The following is a 19,775-nucleotide window of genomic DNA, read 5'->3' on the forward strand; positions in this document are numbered from 1 at the left end:
TATTTGCACTGCAATTCAGTTCTCTTAGGGAATTCTTTTATTCAAAAATCAATATTTCATAATCATAATATTTCAACTCTATTTATATGTTTAGGCTAATTCAATTAATTAATACAGTGTGAAGCTAAAGCTTGAAGTCACTTGAAATCACAGAAATGATCTTTACTGAGAATACTGGTACCATAAAATATTTATTTCATCTCTCATTCAAAAACCTGTGTAAATGTGCTCTTACCAGCCAGCACATCTCATTATAGAAAAGTAGTATCATGTGTCAGCCCATTTCTCTGCCATGTTCTTTAAAATCACTTGCACAGATTAGATGCAATTTAAATATTGATCAGGGCTCTTTAGAGATCCTTCAGCAATAAAACATGACTAAGAAAAGCATTGCTTACCACTGTCTGTATTCTATGAATAAAGATATGTGAGGATTTGCATTCAAGTGTAAGTTACTTCTTGACAGAGGAATGCCTTCTTAGTTGTACATGTAGATGGTCTTCCTTCAGTACTGATCTCAGCATATACTTTCATGCTTTCTTCCAGGTTATAGAAAAATATAGTTAAGGGAGCTTCAAATCTCTTTTAAGGCCATCTATTTCTAGTTAAAAAATTAAAATTTTACCAAACTATTCTTTTCATATAGGTGCTGCACATATGCCAGGAGCTGATTCAGTGGTTTCATCCAAAAGTAAAGCAAAATATGGAATTATTTCAACATATAATACTAACTACTGTTATGTAAGGCAATAAAAATATTTTTGGCAAAAGCTTGTCCTGCTTTCTTTTTTGAGCATAATTTGTGTTTTACAATCTTGTTGGCAAAAGTGTGACCTGCAACTCTTTTTGCTTTGCTGAGTGCAACTAAGAATGATGCCACTGTCATTTTTGTTCTTTTCTCTGTTTTGCATGACAACATTAATAACTTTCAAAAGGAAAAGTATTAACTAGCAAATATTTCTGAAAAACTCAGATAACCACAAAGATTCTGAGCTTTATTGGAATAAAAAACCAAAACTTCAAAGTTTTTTTTTTTTTTTTTTTTTTTTTTGCCAGTATTACAATCAGTACCCAAGACACCAAGAGAGGAAGTATTCTAGGCTCACTAAATGTAACTTTGAGGCATTTGTTATCAAACTTTATAACTGCACTTTTCTTTACTGGCATTTGGTTTCACCTACCTGGCAACATGCATTCATATTTTATATTTTAATTGAATAACTTTTCACTAGAAAGATTCATAATATTATTCAGAATCGTTGTTTATATATTGCTACTATTATTATTTCCCACAGCAAATGTAAATAAACACAATAAGAATAATAAAGAAAATTCCAAATTTAGCAAATATAAACAATATCATATGAATGGCCATAACATGTTAGCCAAGATGAAGTAATCTTTTACAATTCCTCTATAACGTGCATTGCCTTTAAGAACAATATTATTACTAAGGAGTTTACTGTGAATATAAAATTAATCTTACTAGTTCAAATTTAAAAAAGGTAAGGTAGATAAATTACATCATCTGCTTTCCCTGTGAAAATGCCAAACTGTCTATAGATCAGTTATGGACTTCTATGGACTACCAATGACGCACACACTTTACCATAGGAAGAGTTTGTTAGATGGATTTATAATGCCTAAACAAAGCCTCCATATTTACTTTCCATTTTAATTTCAATCTCATTTTCCTTAGCAAACTCTAAAAAAAAGAAACAAAGAAAAAAAGGCTGGTGTGTTTATTTGAACAGATATCCATACCACATTTATATTTCCAGACCCAACTTCTCCCCCAACCTTCAGATTTAGATGCCTGTTAGACATCTCTACTTGGATATCTCAAAAGCATCATCAACTTACTAAGTCCATAATGGAGTTCCTGGATAGCCTTCTGCAAAACTAGTCCACCTTATTATAACATCATTCATTCAATTGTTCAAGCCCAAACCTAAGATTCAATAGGGTCTTCTTTCTTTCACATTCCATATCGCCATCCAGTTCATTAATAATTTCTGTTGACTTTGCTCTAAAAAAATATATCTGGAATCAGACAACTTCCCATTTTGCAGTGCTGCCACCTTTGTCCAAGTTTGCTATCATCTCATCTCTCACACAATCTACTCACTACTTAATCACTAGTCTCTCTTTGTTTCTACTTTTGTACTCACACTTGTAGTCTCATCACAGCATCCAGACACACATTTTCAAAAAGCAAATAAAATCAGGTCAGAACTCTCCAGGGGCTTCCTATCATACTTAGAAAGAAATACAATGTTCTTACTATATGGCCTGCCGGACCTATGTGTTCTCCTCTCCAGCTACCTCTAGGAAGCCTACCTTGCTAACTCTACTGCATACATATTAGCTTTTGGTTTTTGCACTTGTGATTTCTTCTGCCTGGAACACTATGAGCCCTGATATTTGTGTGACTGTTCCATTACTTTTTTGCTTTCTTTTTTTCATTTATTTGCTTTTGTTCCTGACCACATTAAATAACAGAGCTTCAACCAGACCCCTCTAATCCTGCTTTATTTCTCTCCAGTCTTGTTACTCTGATATTGCATTGTACATTTATTTATCATAGTCTTCTCCCATTAGACTGTGAGTTCCATTGTGGTAGAGACTCTGAATTCATCATAAGCCACGTACTCAATGAGCAGAGGTATATATTTGATGTATCCTATCCTTTGGTTACTTCTGTGGAAAGCAGAATGCTAAAACATAAAAGAAATGGTAGAATCTCTAAAATGAAAAAAAAAATGGTCATCAAATTTTGGGGGAATGGCACTCTGTGAAGGAAGAAAACAGAGTATAGGAAATTTGGCCTTGGTCTACAGAGTGAGCACAGGAGTGACACCTGTAATCAAGAGGACGCTCATGCAGTTTTGAGATATTTTATACCTTTCCCACTGAGGGGAAGCTAATGGCAAAGAATCCGTATGCTGAGAAATTTCCTTACAGCCTTCAATCAAATTCATAGGTTAAAACTTAGAGACGTTATTATGGTTATGTACTTAAGCTGTGTTCAATATTAACAAAAATTAAATAGTGAACACTTCACCTGATAAATATTTAGCACAAGCACAGCATAAGTCAACAAATTCCAACAAAGGTCAAATTTTACATGCATTGCATAGGCACCAGTTTAAATCTGTAGTGAGAAGTTTTGTATGTCTTTACCTTGATCTTTCCTGCCTAGTGACTAAACTGGTATTGTTGAGGTAAAAGAATATACATTAGCCACAAGAAGAGTTGTAAAGAGAAAGGTGGAGTGACACAAGCATTCATGAGAGGTGCCTGCCCTATGCTACAATAAACTCTCTAGGTAGTCATCGGTTTCAACAGACTTTGGAGAGAATAACAGTAGGTAATTCAACACTGAGGACTTTTGGCAGGGCAAATGGATTTATGGACTTTGGGTTCTAACTAATGAATTATTACTTGGTTCTTGTTAGGGAAGGAGTAATGGGTTACCAAGTCAAACAATATAGTTTATAGATCTCAAGTGACTTATCTTGTAACCAATTAAATTCATTAGTTGAATGGTCAATCCCACTCAAAGTCAATACAAAATTCAAATAGTCATTTCAATATACTTGTTTCACCTTAGTCTTCTTGAAACCATTAGTCAAGAAAGGATTACAATGTAGATTTGTTAGAAAGACATACCAGCCTAACTGTATATTTTCCATCATTGCCTTAGACAGTAACGTTTAGTCAGTAGGAGGTTACTACTTCAGATTTACCTGGGAAAGAATTAATTGTATGTTCTTTTTAGACAACCTCAGCCCCTATTAATGATAACTAGTTCTACCTGAATTTCTAGGTGGCTTCATGTGACCACTAAATAGCATAGACTACATGCAACAGTCACCTGCTAGGCAGTCCCTTCATTGGTACCAGAAGATCAACATTTGGTTTTATATGAATGTATAAATCCTGGCTGGATCTAATTTAGCAGGCTAAACTATATTTTATCATCTGTCCAAGGAGCTAAAAACAAAAAATTAAAATGTAGTTCCAATCTTAACAATTTCAACTGTTTGTGTAGAAAAGACATGTTTTCTATGAAGAAGACATATGGTTGAATTTAGTTACTAAAATCTTAGTGCCATACCTCTCGAATAGCTGTACAAAACTCACTCTGAAGCACTTTTTTGAGGGATTGTAGCTTGTGCACTGGTACTTCTCCAGATTCCTGTAGTTTTTCCAGTAATTCAATTGCTCTTGCAACATCTGAATGAAAAAAAAAAACCAAAATAGAGAAACCTAGAATAAATTGTATCTCATCAGCTCATAGTACTATTATTCCAATTGGATGATGACATTGAAAAGCAAGTGGAATTAAATTGCATAATCAGAATTTATATTCATAGCTTATTGGTCTCATCGTTTGGTGAAAGGTCATTTTAACTTGTTCCACACATTTGTCACTTCATACATTTTCTTTGATGGGATTTCATGTAATTTGTGTCATACAAATGAGTTTGAATATTATGTCAGTAAAGAAGAGCTGGACACATGTCTATTATTTATTCTGATACTGCAATAACAAAACTAATTCTGTCAGTTTTACCTCTGAGATGCTTCCTTTCAGTTCAACTTTTCATTTCTTATTTCAGTTTGTCATAGCTACAACGTTACATGTATTACTATAATGAATGGATTGCTGTGCATCTCTGCAGTTTGTCTATAAACTTCTTGAGGGTGGGAACTTGTCTGGTTTGGTTACCATTGTATCCTCAGGGTATAGTACATCATAGTGAATAAAATTAATGTACTTTTCCCATTTCACTGCCATTGGATTATTCCAGACCCCCGTCATCTCTCCTCTGTCCAATTGGAATTATTTCTTCTCCTACAACCTCTTCAAATGGTCCACAAAGTTATTTTCCTAAAACAAAAGTCTGATCATGTGCCCATCTACCAGCCTTGAGAACAGTACTAAGCAAGAGTTTTCAATAACAGTTATTTTAAATGCTTCTCTTTCATTTAACAATATCAAAGGTTCATGTATCAAAAAACATGTAGTCTTTTATAGCCATAAACTTTAAAATTCCCTGGATTATTTCATATTGCCAAGAGAAAATAATTCAATAAAGGGTCATTTAAAAATACTTACGGGTGAGCTCTTCTATCCTTGTGGCTGCAGTAAATAACTCACTGAAAAACCACTGAGGCATTTATGTTATAGGATATGAGGTTTTCGATTCCTAAGTGCCTAGCTCCAGAAAGCATCCTACATCCCTGCCATCAGCTTATAAATTTATCCATTCACCCATGCATCCAGTAATTTGAGTTTCTGTTATTAATGCTTGGTGCCAGCTTAACAAGAATATGATACCCCTTCTCAAAGCTCACAATCTAGTGAGAAAGAAATATAATAGCACAGCCACCTACAATAAAATTGTTAGCACCTCAGAATCTGGGTGGAGTTAGCATAGGTGTATGTATCTAACTGAATAAAATAACAAAAAGTGACTTTGATGGAGATTCTCTTTGAAGTAGTCATTCTGATTGCCAATCGTGGGCCAAAGTAGCACAAATCATTGAATCAATGTGACACTGCCAGTTTCTAAAGTCTACCTTTTAGTACACAAATGGGAAGTCTACATAGTCAATTTGACAAAACCAGATACTTCCATAATCAATAAGGTACCAAGCTGAGATTTTATGCATTTCTAACTGCAAAAAATTACCTAGGCTGCAGTAAGCCATGACTGTACCACTGGACTCCAGCCTAGGAGACAGCGTGAGACCCTATCTCTAAAACAACAGTAACAAAAATTCTACCTAGATGCCCATGGATGCATGGAACTCTCTGACCTCATTTTTTTTCCCCCTAAAACTTGCTCTTCTTTTCTTTTGTTTCATATTTCCAAAAATTTCTTCCCCAAACAAGTCATCTTCTCAAGCAAAACTATGGTGTCTTTCACACTCCCTTTGCATGCAGATAGTCGGCAAGTGCGGTAGATTCTATCTCGGAATTGCCTTTTGTAAAGAGCCCCATCACTCTCAGGGCAGTCTTCATCATTTCTCACTTGCAGTACTGGAATGTCTCCTAACTGATCTCCTTTAAATTACTCTTCTTTTCTCAGTCCATCTGCAACATTGCTTCCATAGTAATTATCCTGAATGGTAAACCTAATTATTATTCTCCTGCACATAAAACCTTCCCTGGCTTCCTACTCCCTACAGAGTAAAGTTCAGAACACTTAGGGTTACATATAAGGCTATTAACAGCCGACTTCTTGCTCATCTCAGAACACCTCCTCCTGTCCGTCCTACAGTGGGGCCATCCCAATTTTTTGCTGTTGCTAGGACGTGCCACAGAATTCCACACCTATGCCTTGCACATAACATTCCCTGTTCCTGAAATTCAATTCATTCGTTCATGCAGTAGTGCTAGCCCTGGGCTGTGCACAGGAGACAGCAGTGAAGGAGACAGCTCCTTTCTCTTGCTTTCATAGAACTCACAGGGTTGAAGGGGAGGAGTCATAGACATGCAATAAAGTGGGTGTGTTCTATAAATGAAGCACTACAGGCTTGTCCATGGATGTATAACAAAGACATTTATCATCATCAAAAAGTCAGGGAGGATCTATTTGTGGAAATAACTGCTAAGCAGAGTCCTAGGTAGGAGGTGTAAGTGGAGAAAGAGGAAAGAATGTTCAAGACAAAGGGAATAAATGCAGATCAAAGGCTTGTTAAGAGAGTGTGGGATATTCAAAGAAATAAAAGGTGTTTATTATAGCTAAAGCTGAAAACAGGATGAGAGTAGCAAGGGATGAGTGGCGAGAGATGAGGTAGACAGAAATCACATCATGGTGAGTGTTTAAGGCCACGTAAGGGCAGACTTGGCTTAAAAATCATCTCCTCAACAACGTCTTCCCTGACTCTCTGAAGCAGCTTCAGTTGCTATCATGTCTGCATTTCTACAGCTCTTTGTTCACTCATCTGTTATAATAATTACTACCCTCTGTTTGCAGGTACATCTCCCTCCTTTATCTCTGTGAATGTATACACTTCTTCAGATGTCAGAAACAAAATATCTTATTCATTGCATCCACAGAATTCCACATCGCTGTGTCTTACCACATATCATCCTAGGATGTACCTAACATCAAGGATGTACCATACATTTTAGGATGTACCTAACAAATATCAAGTGTCTAATGCACATTTGTTGAATGAATGATGGATTAATTGATGAGACTGGCTCAGGAAGGCAGGTGTTAGAGGTCTGTGTCTGCATGAACCTGTAACTTCTCGTGAATCTACAACTCCAGATTATTATCAGCCTTGCTTCAAGCCTTGCTTGGATCTGGACTAGAAGAGAAAGGCAAGCCTAAATGTGCAGGCTGAAGAGTATTAGAGACTACACTGGGTGAAGTCCAACAAAATTGAAAATGATACTAACCTGAATATTTTTAGTAGTTCTCAACCTGGGCTGTACATTGAAATTATCTAGGGTGCATTTAGAAGTTACTAATGTCTTAAACCTATGCCAAACAAATTAAACCAGAATCTCCACAACAGTGGTTTTCAGCCTTAACTGCATATTAAAATCAACCAGAGAGGCTTTAACAAACACAAATACCTAGGTTGGTCCCACCTGGATAGTTTCTGATGTGATTGGCACAGAGTGGGGGGCTGGTCATGGGGCTTTTTAAAGCCCTTCAGGTGATGCTAAAGTGCAGCCAGGGTTGAGAACCTCTGCTACGGATTATTGGTTCTCAACATGAATGTGTTTAAGAATCACCCAGAAGAGCTCATTGAAATGCAGATGCCTAATCCTCACCGCATTTGAGAAATGTTGATTCAGAAGGTGTAAGGATAAGTCCCCAGAATATGCCTTTTAAGTACATGCTCAAAGTGATTCTGTAGTTGTTAGTTTACAGATCCCAGAGAGAGAAAAGTGAACCAAATGATTTTTTTTAGGTTTCTTTCATTCCAGAATTCCAGAAACCGTTGTACTCTCTAGTATTCTTTAATACAGTCTGTAACATGGTACTGAATGGGATTCTTTGACGAGTGTCAGAATTAGTCCTAGAAGCCCACAGGTGACAGCAATTAGTGTTAAGGAGGTTGTTAGCAAAGGCTGCTGATTGGAATCACCTGTGAAGTTTTTTTTTTTTTACCTGACCTACTACCACAGACCAATTAAACCAAAATCTCTAGGAGTGGAATCTACTAAACAAGTTGTTGGTTTTTTAATTTTTGTTTTTCAGTTTCCAGATAATTTATAAGACCATTGAAAGCTGAGAAAAATATTGTTCAAAAAAGAGCCATCAAGGAAACCAGACATGTCTCCATTAAGACTCATGAAAGCTGAGCCAACCCTTTTCTATTAACCACAGGCCTTTCCCAGTCCTCATAAGAAGTCATTGTTAAATCATTAATTTGACACAGTACTGGGTCTTTTGCTTCTCTTCCAATAACTAAGTAAGGAAGGCTCTGACAGAAACAATTGTAGCTACTGGGTGTGCCTGAAAGAAGGGAGACTAGCATCTCTTTCCTGGTGGCACAGGCAATGAACTTGGTGACCCGCTTGCCCTCTCTGTCTGAGCAGAGGGAGACAGCTGAAAAGCAGTGCCCATTGGAGCCTATACCATCTTGGGGTACCCCGTAAGCCATCTAGTGGGTGCCCCTCCAAGGGAGTCTTGCAGTATAATGTCAGGGATACACAGCAGGTGGTAAAAGCCAAAGGAAGTCTGAAAACCTGAAGTGGGAGAGATCAAGTTCCTCCAGCCAGGCCTAGCCATTTTGGAAACAAATAGGTGGGAGTGATAAACGGATATGAGGCTGGAGTGTTAAACAGCATTCTGATTCCCTTAAGTTCTGTAAGAATATCAGAAACCTGCAAGGCCAGGTTCCAGAAGGAAGCAAAAGAAGGCTTCAAGTCAGCAACATACTTTTATTCCTAAATCTATTGGAATAAAGTGTGTGTGGTTTATTTATAACAGTTCCCTTAGGTTCTTGTTCAGAACCTCCTGATGCTTGTTTTATGAAACTCTTCTATCACATTTGATTAGTAACAGAGAAGTTTGGGTTTACTAGTATAACTCAGATCAAGAGGAATAATACATAAGAACTGGAGAGGCTGCCAGGTAAGCACAACGAAAGCAAGAAGGATTATTTTCCTAGAACCTACTCCTATTGTCTACCACCTCTGATGAATACCACTCTCTCAATGCATAAGGCAAATACTTGCATATTACACTTGCCCCTTTGCTCTCCCTCACACTTCCCATTCCATTAATCCTTACTCCTAAAAGCAATAATAACCGTAGTAAACTTTTACTGAACATCTATGATATGGAGGTCATTGTATGCTAAGAGCTTTGAATTTTTAACCCATTTTTATCCTTATAACAATCCCTATAATGCCAAGGAAAATATTGAGAGTTTAAGTAATTCACTAACAAGTAGGAAATCTGGGTTTCAAATCTAGATCTGAGTGATTCTAAACCCTGTGCCTATTATTATTATTTTTTTTCAATCATGGCTTTACTTTTAGAAGCTTCTTCTTTGACATTCAGTAGTTTTATCATAGCTCTGTACTCTGTAGGCTTTCTTGGTCAGAGGCTGAGTTCTTAATCTTTCTCTCCTCAATAAAGATTCACCTTTATTCTATCTATCAGTATACCTCTGACAAGTAGTACTCAATGATCATCAGAGTCACCTGGAGAGTTTTACTTGCTAGCCTTCACTGTCCAGTGGAATTACCTGGGAGCCCTAAAAACATAGATGTCTGGATACTACCTCCTCATATATACCTGTATTTCTGACTTCCTCAGTCTGGGGCATGGCCTGGGAATCAGGATTTTCAGGCACCAGTGATTATAATCTATAGTCATGTTGTGAATCACTGATGGCCTGAGATACACACTGGGAATCCTAATAACAATGTTACTTCTAATACTCATTACTGTCACATGTAGTGTTGATTATGTCCTTGTTCTAAACATTTTACTTCTCTTAACAGCCTTTGGAGGTAGGTACTGTTATTATCCCTGTTTTGTAAAGGGGGAAACTCAGATCCATAGAGTTAAAATTGCTTCTCCAAGGAAATAACTCGTAAGAAGTAGAACTAGGATTTGAGTCTAGGCAATACGGCTCTAGAATCTGGGCTCCGTTTGAGATGTGGCTTAGGAATCCAAACACTTAAAATCATTCCAGGAACTTCTCCTTCTCTAAGCTAATATGATCAACAAGTCCTTGCTTGAGGTTCTTAAATTTTAGTTAACATACAAATTTACCCGTGGACCATTTAGAGGCGTTTTCCCTTATTCTCAGGGAGTACATTCCAAGATCCCCAGTGGATTCCTAGAAGCACAGCTAGTACTAAACTCAAATGTCGTCTATCAAAACACGATTGCGTTCATGTCTTCTACTCACAAATTTAATGACTTTTCCATTGTAATTAAGCACTTCTGCACTGTGGCCATAACTTGCAGTTTAAGGTGCTTCACCAGCATTAATTTATTTTTCCTTCTTCACAATTTCATGGATAGAAGATTCATTATTACAGCAGATCTTAGTGATCTCAGCATCTGACTTTTTTTTTTCTTTCCCTATTAAGTCGATCTGTTTCACCTTTGTACTTAAAGGAAGCACTTTATGGGTTCTCTTTGCCATATCCAAATTGTCGGCATCACTGTTCTTGCACTTTGTGGCCATGATTAGTAAAATAAGAGTTGCTTGAACATAAGCACTGTGATACTGTGACAGTTGAGCTGATAACTGAGATGGCTTCTAAGTGACTAACAGGTAGGTAGTGTACAGATATCCTGGACAAAGGGAAGATTCAGGCAGAATGGACTGTGATGGTGCCAGATTAGAATGGTGCACAATTTAAAATTTATGCATTGCTTATTTCTAGAATTTTCAATTTAATAATTTTGGATTGCAATTGACTGAGGGTAACTGAAATTTTGGAAAGTGAAACCACAGAAAGCAAAACTACATATAAGCGAATATTAAAAACTGAGACGTAAAAAAAGAGAGGCAGAAATGGGGCCTTAAAATCTGTTCTTTTAGTACTCATCTCAGATGATTCTGACACAGGAAGTGGTTCACAAATGCACTCTACAGTCACTGAGTTTAACACATGGTCCAGAACAAAGTGAGTTAATGGCCATCATTTATTCAGTGGTTACTTGTCTTACTTAGATCACCATGTAAAATCCTTACTATTATATAAAGAGATTACTCTTATTTATACTGCACAGTTAAAGAAAGATAAAAACAACTAAGGCTCAGAAAGATGAATCGTCTGGCCCAAAGCTATATAGCTAACAATGGAGAGGCCAGAATCCAAAACCAGCTGTGTTTGACTCCAGTGCCTGCGCCCTTGTTTATTCCTCTACCCTACCACAGAAAAGGGATTCAAAATAAAACAATAAATATATGGCAAGTTTATTTTTTAGATACAGCAACACGGACCATTGTGAGCTTGGGTAAACAGTTATAACACTGCTAAAAGCCTCATATTACATTACAGTATTACCAATGTGTTTATAGTGATAACAGTGGATCATTGAAAGATGATCACATCATCATCAATTGCCTGATAGTAAAGTTCCACATTGTCAAAAGACTTCCTTCAAAATAGCTGGAACATTATAAACAAAACAAAAACAAGAACAAAATATTGGAACTTAAAAATATTAGAATTTAAAAGGGATGAGCTTACAATGATCTAGAGGAGTTCAATTATCTTTTCATTCTTTAATGATGAGTTTTCATTAACCCCATTGACATTTAGACTGTGGAATTTGACTTATGAAGCATCCAAAGCTGGAACGTGGATAATGATGCAGCTGGGTCATTTAAAGTTACTGTTCACTAATTCCACAAAATGTGTCGAGCACTCAAGCTAACAATATGAAGTATCTATCCCAAAGCTATCCACAACCCTTGAATCCCTTGCCATCTTTAACTACAGAAACTGCAAAGAGAATGCACTTCTTTTTCCAGACTCTACTGCAATTTTGCCAAGTTGTTTTAAGTGTAAAGTCACTGGGTATGGCTTCCAGGAAGGCCTTTGAAATGGACAAACTGCTGGCACAAGCCTTCAACATTTTCGTCTTTGCGACCTTCCTCTTTCCCCTTTCTTTTTATAGTTATAATGCCTTGAAGTGCCTTGGAGGTAAAACTCTCATTGTGTGATCACGAAGATAACTGCCAAGTGCTAAGGATGGTGGAGTAGGAAGAAGGAAAGGACACAGGCCTAATGTCCTCACTGAGCTGTTGTACTAGCCCTGAACTGTCCAACCCCATGATTCTTGTCTGTGAGAAAAAATATATGCTTCACTGTTTGGTTTTCAACCAAATACAATCTAGCTGCCAGGGAAGCAGGTGACTTTAAAGGTGCTTTACTAGGTTTCAGGGATAAGATTGATGCTATAGAGACACTGGAGTAACCTACAGCAGTCTTTTGATTAAGATCGTCATGGAAGCCACTCTGGGAAATGACCTTTGGATTGAGACTGGAAATGTCAGCCATGTAAAGATCCAAGGGAGGAGCATCCAGACAGGAGAACAGAAAGGACAGAGATGCTAAAGTGAGGGAGTAAGCCTGATTGTGGAAGGTCAGACAAAACCAGTGTCAGCGGAACACTGTAATCAAGGCAACAAGCAATAGTAACAGTGATGTGCTGGTAAATAAATAACACTAGCTCTCCAAAATGAATCAACAAAAACCAAAAAAGGGTCCTGATTTGCAGCAGTTACTGATATCTGTGGTGTACATATTCCTACCACAGACAGTTTCCAGTTACCAATATGATATCAGTGGCTTGAAAAACTCTTGAATATTCAGCTCTCACAAGCCAGAAAACAGCAACGCCAGCACACTGTGGGAGAGGAGACAAAGTTTGACAAGTAAATGGGAGTCAGATTTTGGACAAAGACTTTATTAGAGGATTAGATTTCTGTAGAATTGCCAGACAAAGCCATTGGAAAGTATTCAGCAGAAGAATGATGTGAGTGATTCACATTTTATAAGCATCCCTATGAACATTGTTTGGAATACTAATTATCATGGACCAATTGTGTACATAGGAAACTAGTTAGAAAATAGGCTATTATAGTGGCCTTGGCAAAAGATGGTGGAAGCTTACACTAGAATGGTGGCAGTGGGAATGATGACACATGGACTGTTTTAAAGCACAGTTGGGTGGAAGAAGAATCGGTAGTGTAATGTCGTGCACAGCTATATGACGACGGTGTCCACAGAATGAATGTTAGGCAGAAAAATGATGTATTAGTGAATAGAGTCATGTGTCTTAGCAGTGCTTCATAATTAGTTGTGGCTATTGCCGTATCTATAAGCAAACAGTGTCAATAAATTTAATAGGTACCCAGAATAACGAGGTAGAAGAATCCTGAAGACAAAATTATTTTTAAAGAAAACAATAAGAGGGTGGCATTTTCTCCCATTATTCTCTTCCTTTCTGTATGTGATTCCTAAATTTGGGTCAATAAGGGATTATGTAAAATGTTTCATCACTGCACCAAGTGGGTGGAGAATGTAAGTAAAGACCTGAAAGTTGGAGAGACATGGAAACTATAAAAGGTGGTAATATCAGCTTTATACAGTTATTATGAGGTCTAAATGAAACTATAAGTATGAGATTTTGATATATTGTGCCTCCCATATGACACATTTATGAGATCTGTGTCTTTTCCTAAACCTTCACTCCTGTGAGTCCTCACTTCCTGTTCTGTTAGTGGCAATGTTAGAAGAAGAAATGTAAAATTTCAGGAAATAAATTTTGCAACTCAAATTTCCTTTCATAAGGTACTACATGTCCTTTTTTTTTTTTTTTTTTTTTTTTTTTTTTGAGACGGATCTTGCTCTGTCGCCCAGGCTGGAGTGCAGTGGTCAGATCTCAGCTCACTGCAAGCTCCGCCTCCCGGGTTCACGCCATTCTCCTGCCTCAGCCTCCCGAGTAGCTGGGACTACAGGCGCCCGCCACCACGCCCGGCTAGTTTTTTTTTTTTTTTTGGCATTTTTTAGTAGAGACAGGGTTTCATCATGTTAGCCAGGATGGTCTCGATCTCCTGACCTCGTGATCTGCCCTTCTCGGCCTCCCAAAGTGCTGGGATTACAGGCTTGAGCCACCGCGCCTGGCCTACATGTCCTCCTTTTAAAAATGTATACTTGAGGAACGAAAGTTTAGGTAGAATAGCTATAAACAACTATATCTAGCCATAGGTCAGTATTTCCTGCACGGTATTGCAGAAGTCCCCATTAAGAGTGTATTTTTGAAAACACTCATGAAATACTGACTTATTACTAGCTTTTTGAGGTGCCTAAACATTTTACCAAATAATGCTCAGTTGAAAAATCTAATACAACAACAGTGCATGTGTACCAACACAAAATAAATGGTAAATAATGCTTTGTACTTCTGTCACTGTGATATGAAAGGAAACTGTCAATTTAGAAGTTACTAATGAGACATGACAATCGATGCGTCCTACTCATCTGAGCCTCATCTCTACTTTAATCTGCCAACAACTTGCCATGTTCCTCAAATGCAGACTAACTGGCAAAGCCAAGGAAGAACTGGTTCAAGTTAAATGTGTTTAAATTTTAAAAACTGACTCAGGATTTTGTTGAAAATACCCAACTTTATATTTGTTATCAAAAACTAAATGATCATGGGATTTGGGACAACACTGAAGTGGATCACAAAAAATGTCTGACAATACTAGAGTCATGAATTTATATAATGACAAAATCCTGGTATTGACTGCTCAAAGTGTTTCTCAGACCTACTGCAATGAAGGGAACAATATATGATACAAAATGAAAAACTATAGTTCTTAAGAGATTCTCTGGAGGTACTTACTTCATTTGAAATTGATTACCTACGCAATGAACATATCTTTAGATACACAAAGCTTAAGATACAGCCTTCTTTGTTAAACAATTGCTGTTATGTGGTTAAAGTCAATAATGCATTCCCAGTTTTCCTAGGAACTATATTTAGCATTTTGTTCTTTTTCTTCTTTCCTTTTTTATTTTTTTTTTTAAATTCTTATTTTCTTTCCTAAGCAGCTAAAACTGAAGTTTGATTTGCCTACCACTACCCGAGACATCATGAAGTCAAAAGTTTTACCTTCCTTTCTGTTTCAGCTTTCATTTTTTTCCTCTTTATTATATTTGATGTTTTTCCTTTTTTCTGTATTTTTACCTCACTTTCGTATTTAATTTTGTACATATTTTTTATATCCTTACAGCCATTAAATTAGCCATTTCATATTTTCTTGTTTCCAAAAATGTAATCTGTTTTTGCATGTCTGAAGGAAGTTGAACAATCTACTGCCTGCCCTCGTTATGCGAAATCCTAGAACACCTGTTTCCTACCAATTTTGGTGTCCAGTATAGAATCGTGATCATGGTAGACACCTAAAAATTGTTTGTTGGGGCTGGATGCGTAATCCTGTAATCCCAGCACTTTGAGAGGCTGAGGTGGGTGGATCACTTGAGCCCAGGAGTTTGAGACCAGCCTGGCCAACATGACAAAACCCCGTCTCTACTAAAAATACAAAAAATAGCCGGCGTGGTGGCGGGCGCCTGTAATTCCAGCTACTTGGGAGACTGAGGAGGAAGAATCGCCTGAACCTGGGAGGCGGAGGTTGCAGTGAGCCAAGATCGTGCCACTGCACTCCAGCCTGGGCAACAGAGTAAGACTGTCTCAAAAAAATAAAATAAATAAATAAATAAATAAAATTGTTTCTTGAATAGAATTGATTGCATTAAATCAAATATTAAATACTGATTTATTATTTGCAAAACCAAAATATTGCAAATATTTTCTCTGATTCTGTAAGTTGTTTGTTTACTGTGTTGGTAGTTTCTTTGGCTGTGCTGAAGTTTTTTTAAGTTAATTAGGTCCCATTTGTTAGGTTTTGGTTTTGTTGCAATTGCTTTTGATATCTTTATTATGAAGTCTTCGCTAAATCTATGTCTTTTACCTTCCTTTCTGTTTCAGCTTTCATTTTTATTTCCTAGATTATCTTTCAGGGTTTTTTTTTTTAAATTTTAAGTTTTGTATCTAAGTCTTTAGTCCATCTTGAGTTGATTTTTGTATGTGGTGTAAGGAAGGGGTCCAGTTGCAATCTTCTGCATTATGGCTAGCCAGTTATAACAGCACCATTTATTGAATAGAAAGCCCTTTCTCCATTGCTTGTTTTTGTCAACTTTGTTGAAGATCAGATGGTTGTTGGTGTGCAACATTATTTCTGGGCTCTCTGTTCTGTTCCATTGGTCTCTGCGTCTGTCTTTGTACCAGTATCACGCTGTTTTGGTTTCTATAGCCTTATAGTGTAGTTTGAAGTTAGGTACTGTGATGCCTCCAGCTTTGTGGCTTTTTTGTTTTTTGCTTTGCTTAGTATTGCCGTGGCTATTTGGGCTCTTTTGTGGTTCCATGTGAATTTTAAAATAGTTTTTCTTTGTAATTATTTCAAGAATTGTAGTTTGATAAGAATAGTACTGAATCTGTAAATGGCTTTGGGCAGTATGTCCATTTTAATAATATTAATTCTTCCTATCCATGAGCAGAGAATGTTTTTCCATTTGTTTGTGTCATCTCTGATTTCTTTGAGAAGTGTTTTGTTATCCTGATTGTTAAGATCATTTTGCCCCCCTAGTTAGCTGTATTCCTAGGTATTTTATTCTTTTTGTGGCAGTTGTGAATGAGATTGCATTCTTGATTTGGCTCTCAACTTGAATGTTGTTGGTGTGTGGAAATGCCACTGATTTTTGTGCATTGATTTTGCATCCTGAAACTTCGCTGAAGTTGTTTATCAGATCAAAGAGCTTTTGCACACAGACTATGGCGTTTTCTAGGTATGGAACTATATAGTCTGTAAACAGGGGTAGTTTGACTTCCTCTCTTCCTAATTTGGATGCCTTTTCTTTCTTTCTCTTTCCTCATTTCTCTGGCTAATCCAGTACTATGTTGAGTAGGAGTGGTGATAAGGCATCCTTGTCTTTTTCTCATTTTCAAGGGGAGTGCTTCCAACTTTTGCCCATTCAGTATGATGTTGGATGTGGGTTTTTCATAGATGGCTCTTATTATTTTGAAGTATGTTTCCTCAGTGCCCAGTTTGTTAGAGGTTTTTTTCTAACATGAAGTGATGTTTAATTTTATAAAAAGCCTTGTCTACATCTATTGAGATTATCATATGGTTTTTGTTTTTAGTTCTGTTTATGTGGTGAATCACAATTATTGATTTGTGTACATTTGAGCCAATGTTGCATCCCCGGGATAAAGCCTTTTTGATTGTGATGGATTAGCTTTTTGATGTGATGCTGGACTTAGTTTGTTTACATTTTGTTGAGGATTTTTGCATCTATGTGTATCAAGGGTGTTGGCTTGAAGTTTTCTTTTTTGTTGTTATCTTTCTGCCAGGTTTTGGTATCAGATGATGCTGGCGTCATAGAATGAGTTAGGGAGGAGTCCCTCCTTTTCAATTTTTTTGGAATAGTTTCAGTAGGAATGGTACCAGTTCTTTATATATCTGGGCAAATTTGGTCATGAGTCCGTCTGATCTTGGGCTTTTTCTGGTTGGTATGCTGTGTATTACTGATTCAATTTCAGAACTTCCTATTGGCCTGTTCAGGATTCAATTTCTTCCAGGCTTAATCTTGGGAGGTTGTATATTTCTAGGAATTTATCCATTTCCCCTAGGTTTTCTAGTTTTTGTGCATAGAGGTGTTCATAGTACTCTCTGAGAGGTTTTTGTATGCCTGTGGAGATGGTGGTAACATCCCCTTTATCATTTCTAATTGTGCTTACTTGGATCTTCTTTTTTTATTTATTGGTCTAGGTAGCACGCTATCTATCTCATTCTTTCAAAAAACAAGCTCCTGAATTTGTTGATCTTTTGTCTGGTTTTTCATGTCTGAATTTCCTTCAGTTCATCTCTGATTTTGGTTACTTTGTCTTCTGCTAGCTTTGGGGTTGGTTTGTTCTGGTTTCTCTAGTTACTCTAGGTGTGATGTTAGGCTGTTAATTTGAGATCTTTCTAACTTTTTGATGTGGGCATTTAGCAGTATAAAATTCCCCCTTAACACTGCTTTAGCTGTGTCCTAGAGATTCTGGTATGTTATATCTTTGTTCTCATCAGTTTCAAATAATTTCTTGATTTCTGCCTTAATTTCATTGTTTGTCCAAAAGTCATTCAGGAGTAGGTTAATTTCCATGTAATTGTATGGTTTTGAACAATTATCTTAATATTGATTTCTATTTTTATTGTTCTGTGGTCTGAGAGTGTGGTTGATATGATGTTGGTTTTTTTGAATTTGCTGAAGATTCTTTTATGGCCGATTATGTAGTTGATTTTAGAGTATGTGTTATGTCAGGCAAGACTGTTTGTTTAATAGAATTGATTGTATTAAATCAAATTTTCATATTCTATTTATATAAGTATTTGTATTCACTAGTTAACAATGATGCCATGTCAAACTCTATTTGACAACATTCAGAATCCTTACAAATATGAATTCTAAGAAGATGAGGATTTAAGGAACTGGACTCCATCTTTTTATAATGATTAAATATAGTTGTATAAGTGAAGCAGAAAATAACAGAAGGATATGACTTGAAAATAGGTTGGAATTCATTTTATTAGCACTCATGAAAATTTTTAGGGAAGTCATTTTTTAAGCTCTCTGGGGAAGATATTTTAAAGTACCTTATCCAAACTACAACAGTTTACATGCAGACAACTTTTTTTAGAAAATGAATATGATGAGCACTTATGCACTACCTAATTAAGTACAGTAGAAGTGCAGCTGTAGGAATAAAATAAAACCGCTATGTAACAGATTAGCAACATGATAAAACTCAACAGTGCACTGCTGGCTTCCCATCCTGTCCATCCACACTGTTCCTTATTTACATTCCATCTATGACCTCAATTGATTTCAGATGCAGCTAGGTGAAAAAACAGAACACCTTTCACAGAGCTTCAAGTTTAACTTAATTTGAAGTATATTTACTTCCATAATTTCTTATCTGTCTAATGATCTCTCAATAAGAGTTAAATAATTATTGCTGGCATGTTAAAATGCAAAGCACAAAAATATACCAGTTGTAACATTTCCCTAGCTTAGTACATAAAAAACAAACTACCTTTTATATTGGCAGTGTTCCATCTGTACGCATTGTAAAAATTGAGAGATTTTTCCCTGTAATTATTATCAGTAAATCCCAGTTCCCTTTTATAGCATTCAGGGAATTGGAAGAGAAAACCTATCAGGAAATTGCTGAAAAGACACCCCATCAAGTTTTCTGGGTGTTTTCGGAGCGTTTGTTATAAAGAAACTACAAATTTAACTTTTCCTGTCCTCAAATACATCCTATACTAGCAAATGGATGAATATTTTTATCTAAACTGACACTTTGATATATAATTCTGCTGTAAAGCTCCTTAATAATGTTTCCTCTTTTATCTTATCACTGCTATATCATACTGTCATCCATTTTCTTCATTACTTTGAGAATTGTATGATGAGGTCAGTGTGGTGCTATCTACATCTTTAAGGGGTAATTAGAGGGCAAAGTAAAGTTTGATGTTTGCAGAAGTTGTTATGGTGAATAGTACATCTATTTTGTCGAGAACATTGTTACTACAGGGCAGTATAAGAGATTATTTATAGTTAATTTTTGTATATAGTGAAAGGCAGGGGTCTAGCTTCAATCTTCTGCATATGGCTACCCAGTTATACCCAAGAACATTTATTGAAG

General features: G+C 36.6%; 1 protein-coding gene across 2 annotated transcripts in view; it reads right to left on the minus strand.

Annotated features, from left to right (window-relative positions):
- Positions 1 to 19,775, minus strand: part of LIN7A (lin-7 homolog A, crumbs cell polarity complex component) — a 157,704-nt gene that overhangs the window by 101,343 nt on the left and 36,586 nt on the right. The window contains exon 2 of one of the 2 annotated variants that reach the window (XM_025402131.1): positions 4,121 to 4,239. The exons of the other annotated variant lie outside the window; for it this stretch is intronic. Coding sequence (XP_025257916.1) covers positions 4,121 to 4,239 — 119 coding nt within the window. The remainder of the gene's footprint in view (positions 1 to 4,120; positions 4,240 to 19,775) is intronic. 2 annotated transcript variants of the gene reach the window in all.

Source organism: Theropithecus gelada, chromosome 11 (genome assembly GCF_003255815.1).
Source record: "Theropithecus gelada isolate Dixy chromosome 11, Tgel_1.0, whole genome shotgun sequence".
In the NCBI taxonomy this organism is placed as follows: domain Eukaryota; kingdom Metazoa; phylum Chordata; class Mammalia; order Primates; family Cercopithecidae; genus Theropithecus; species Theropithecus gelada.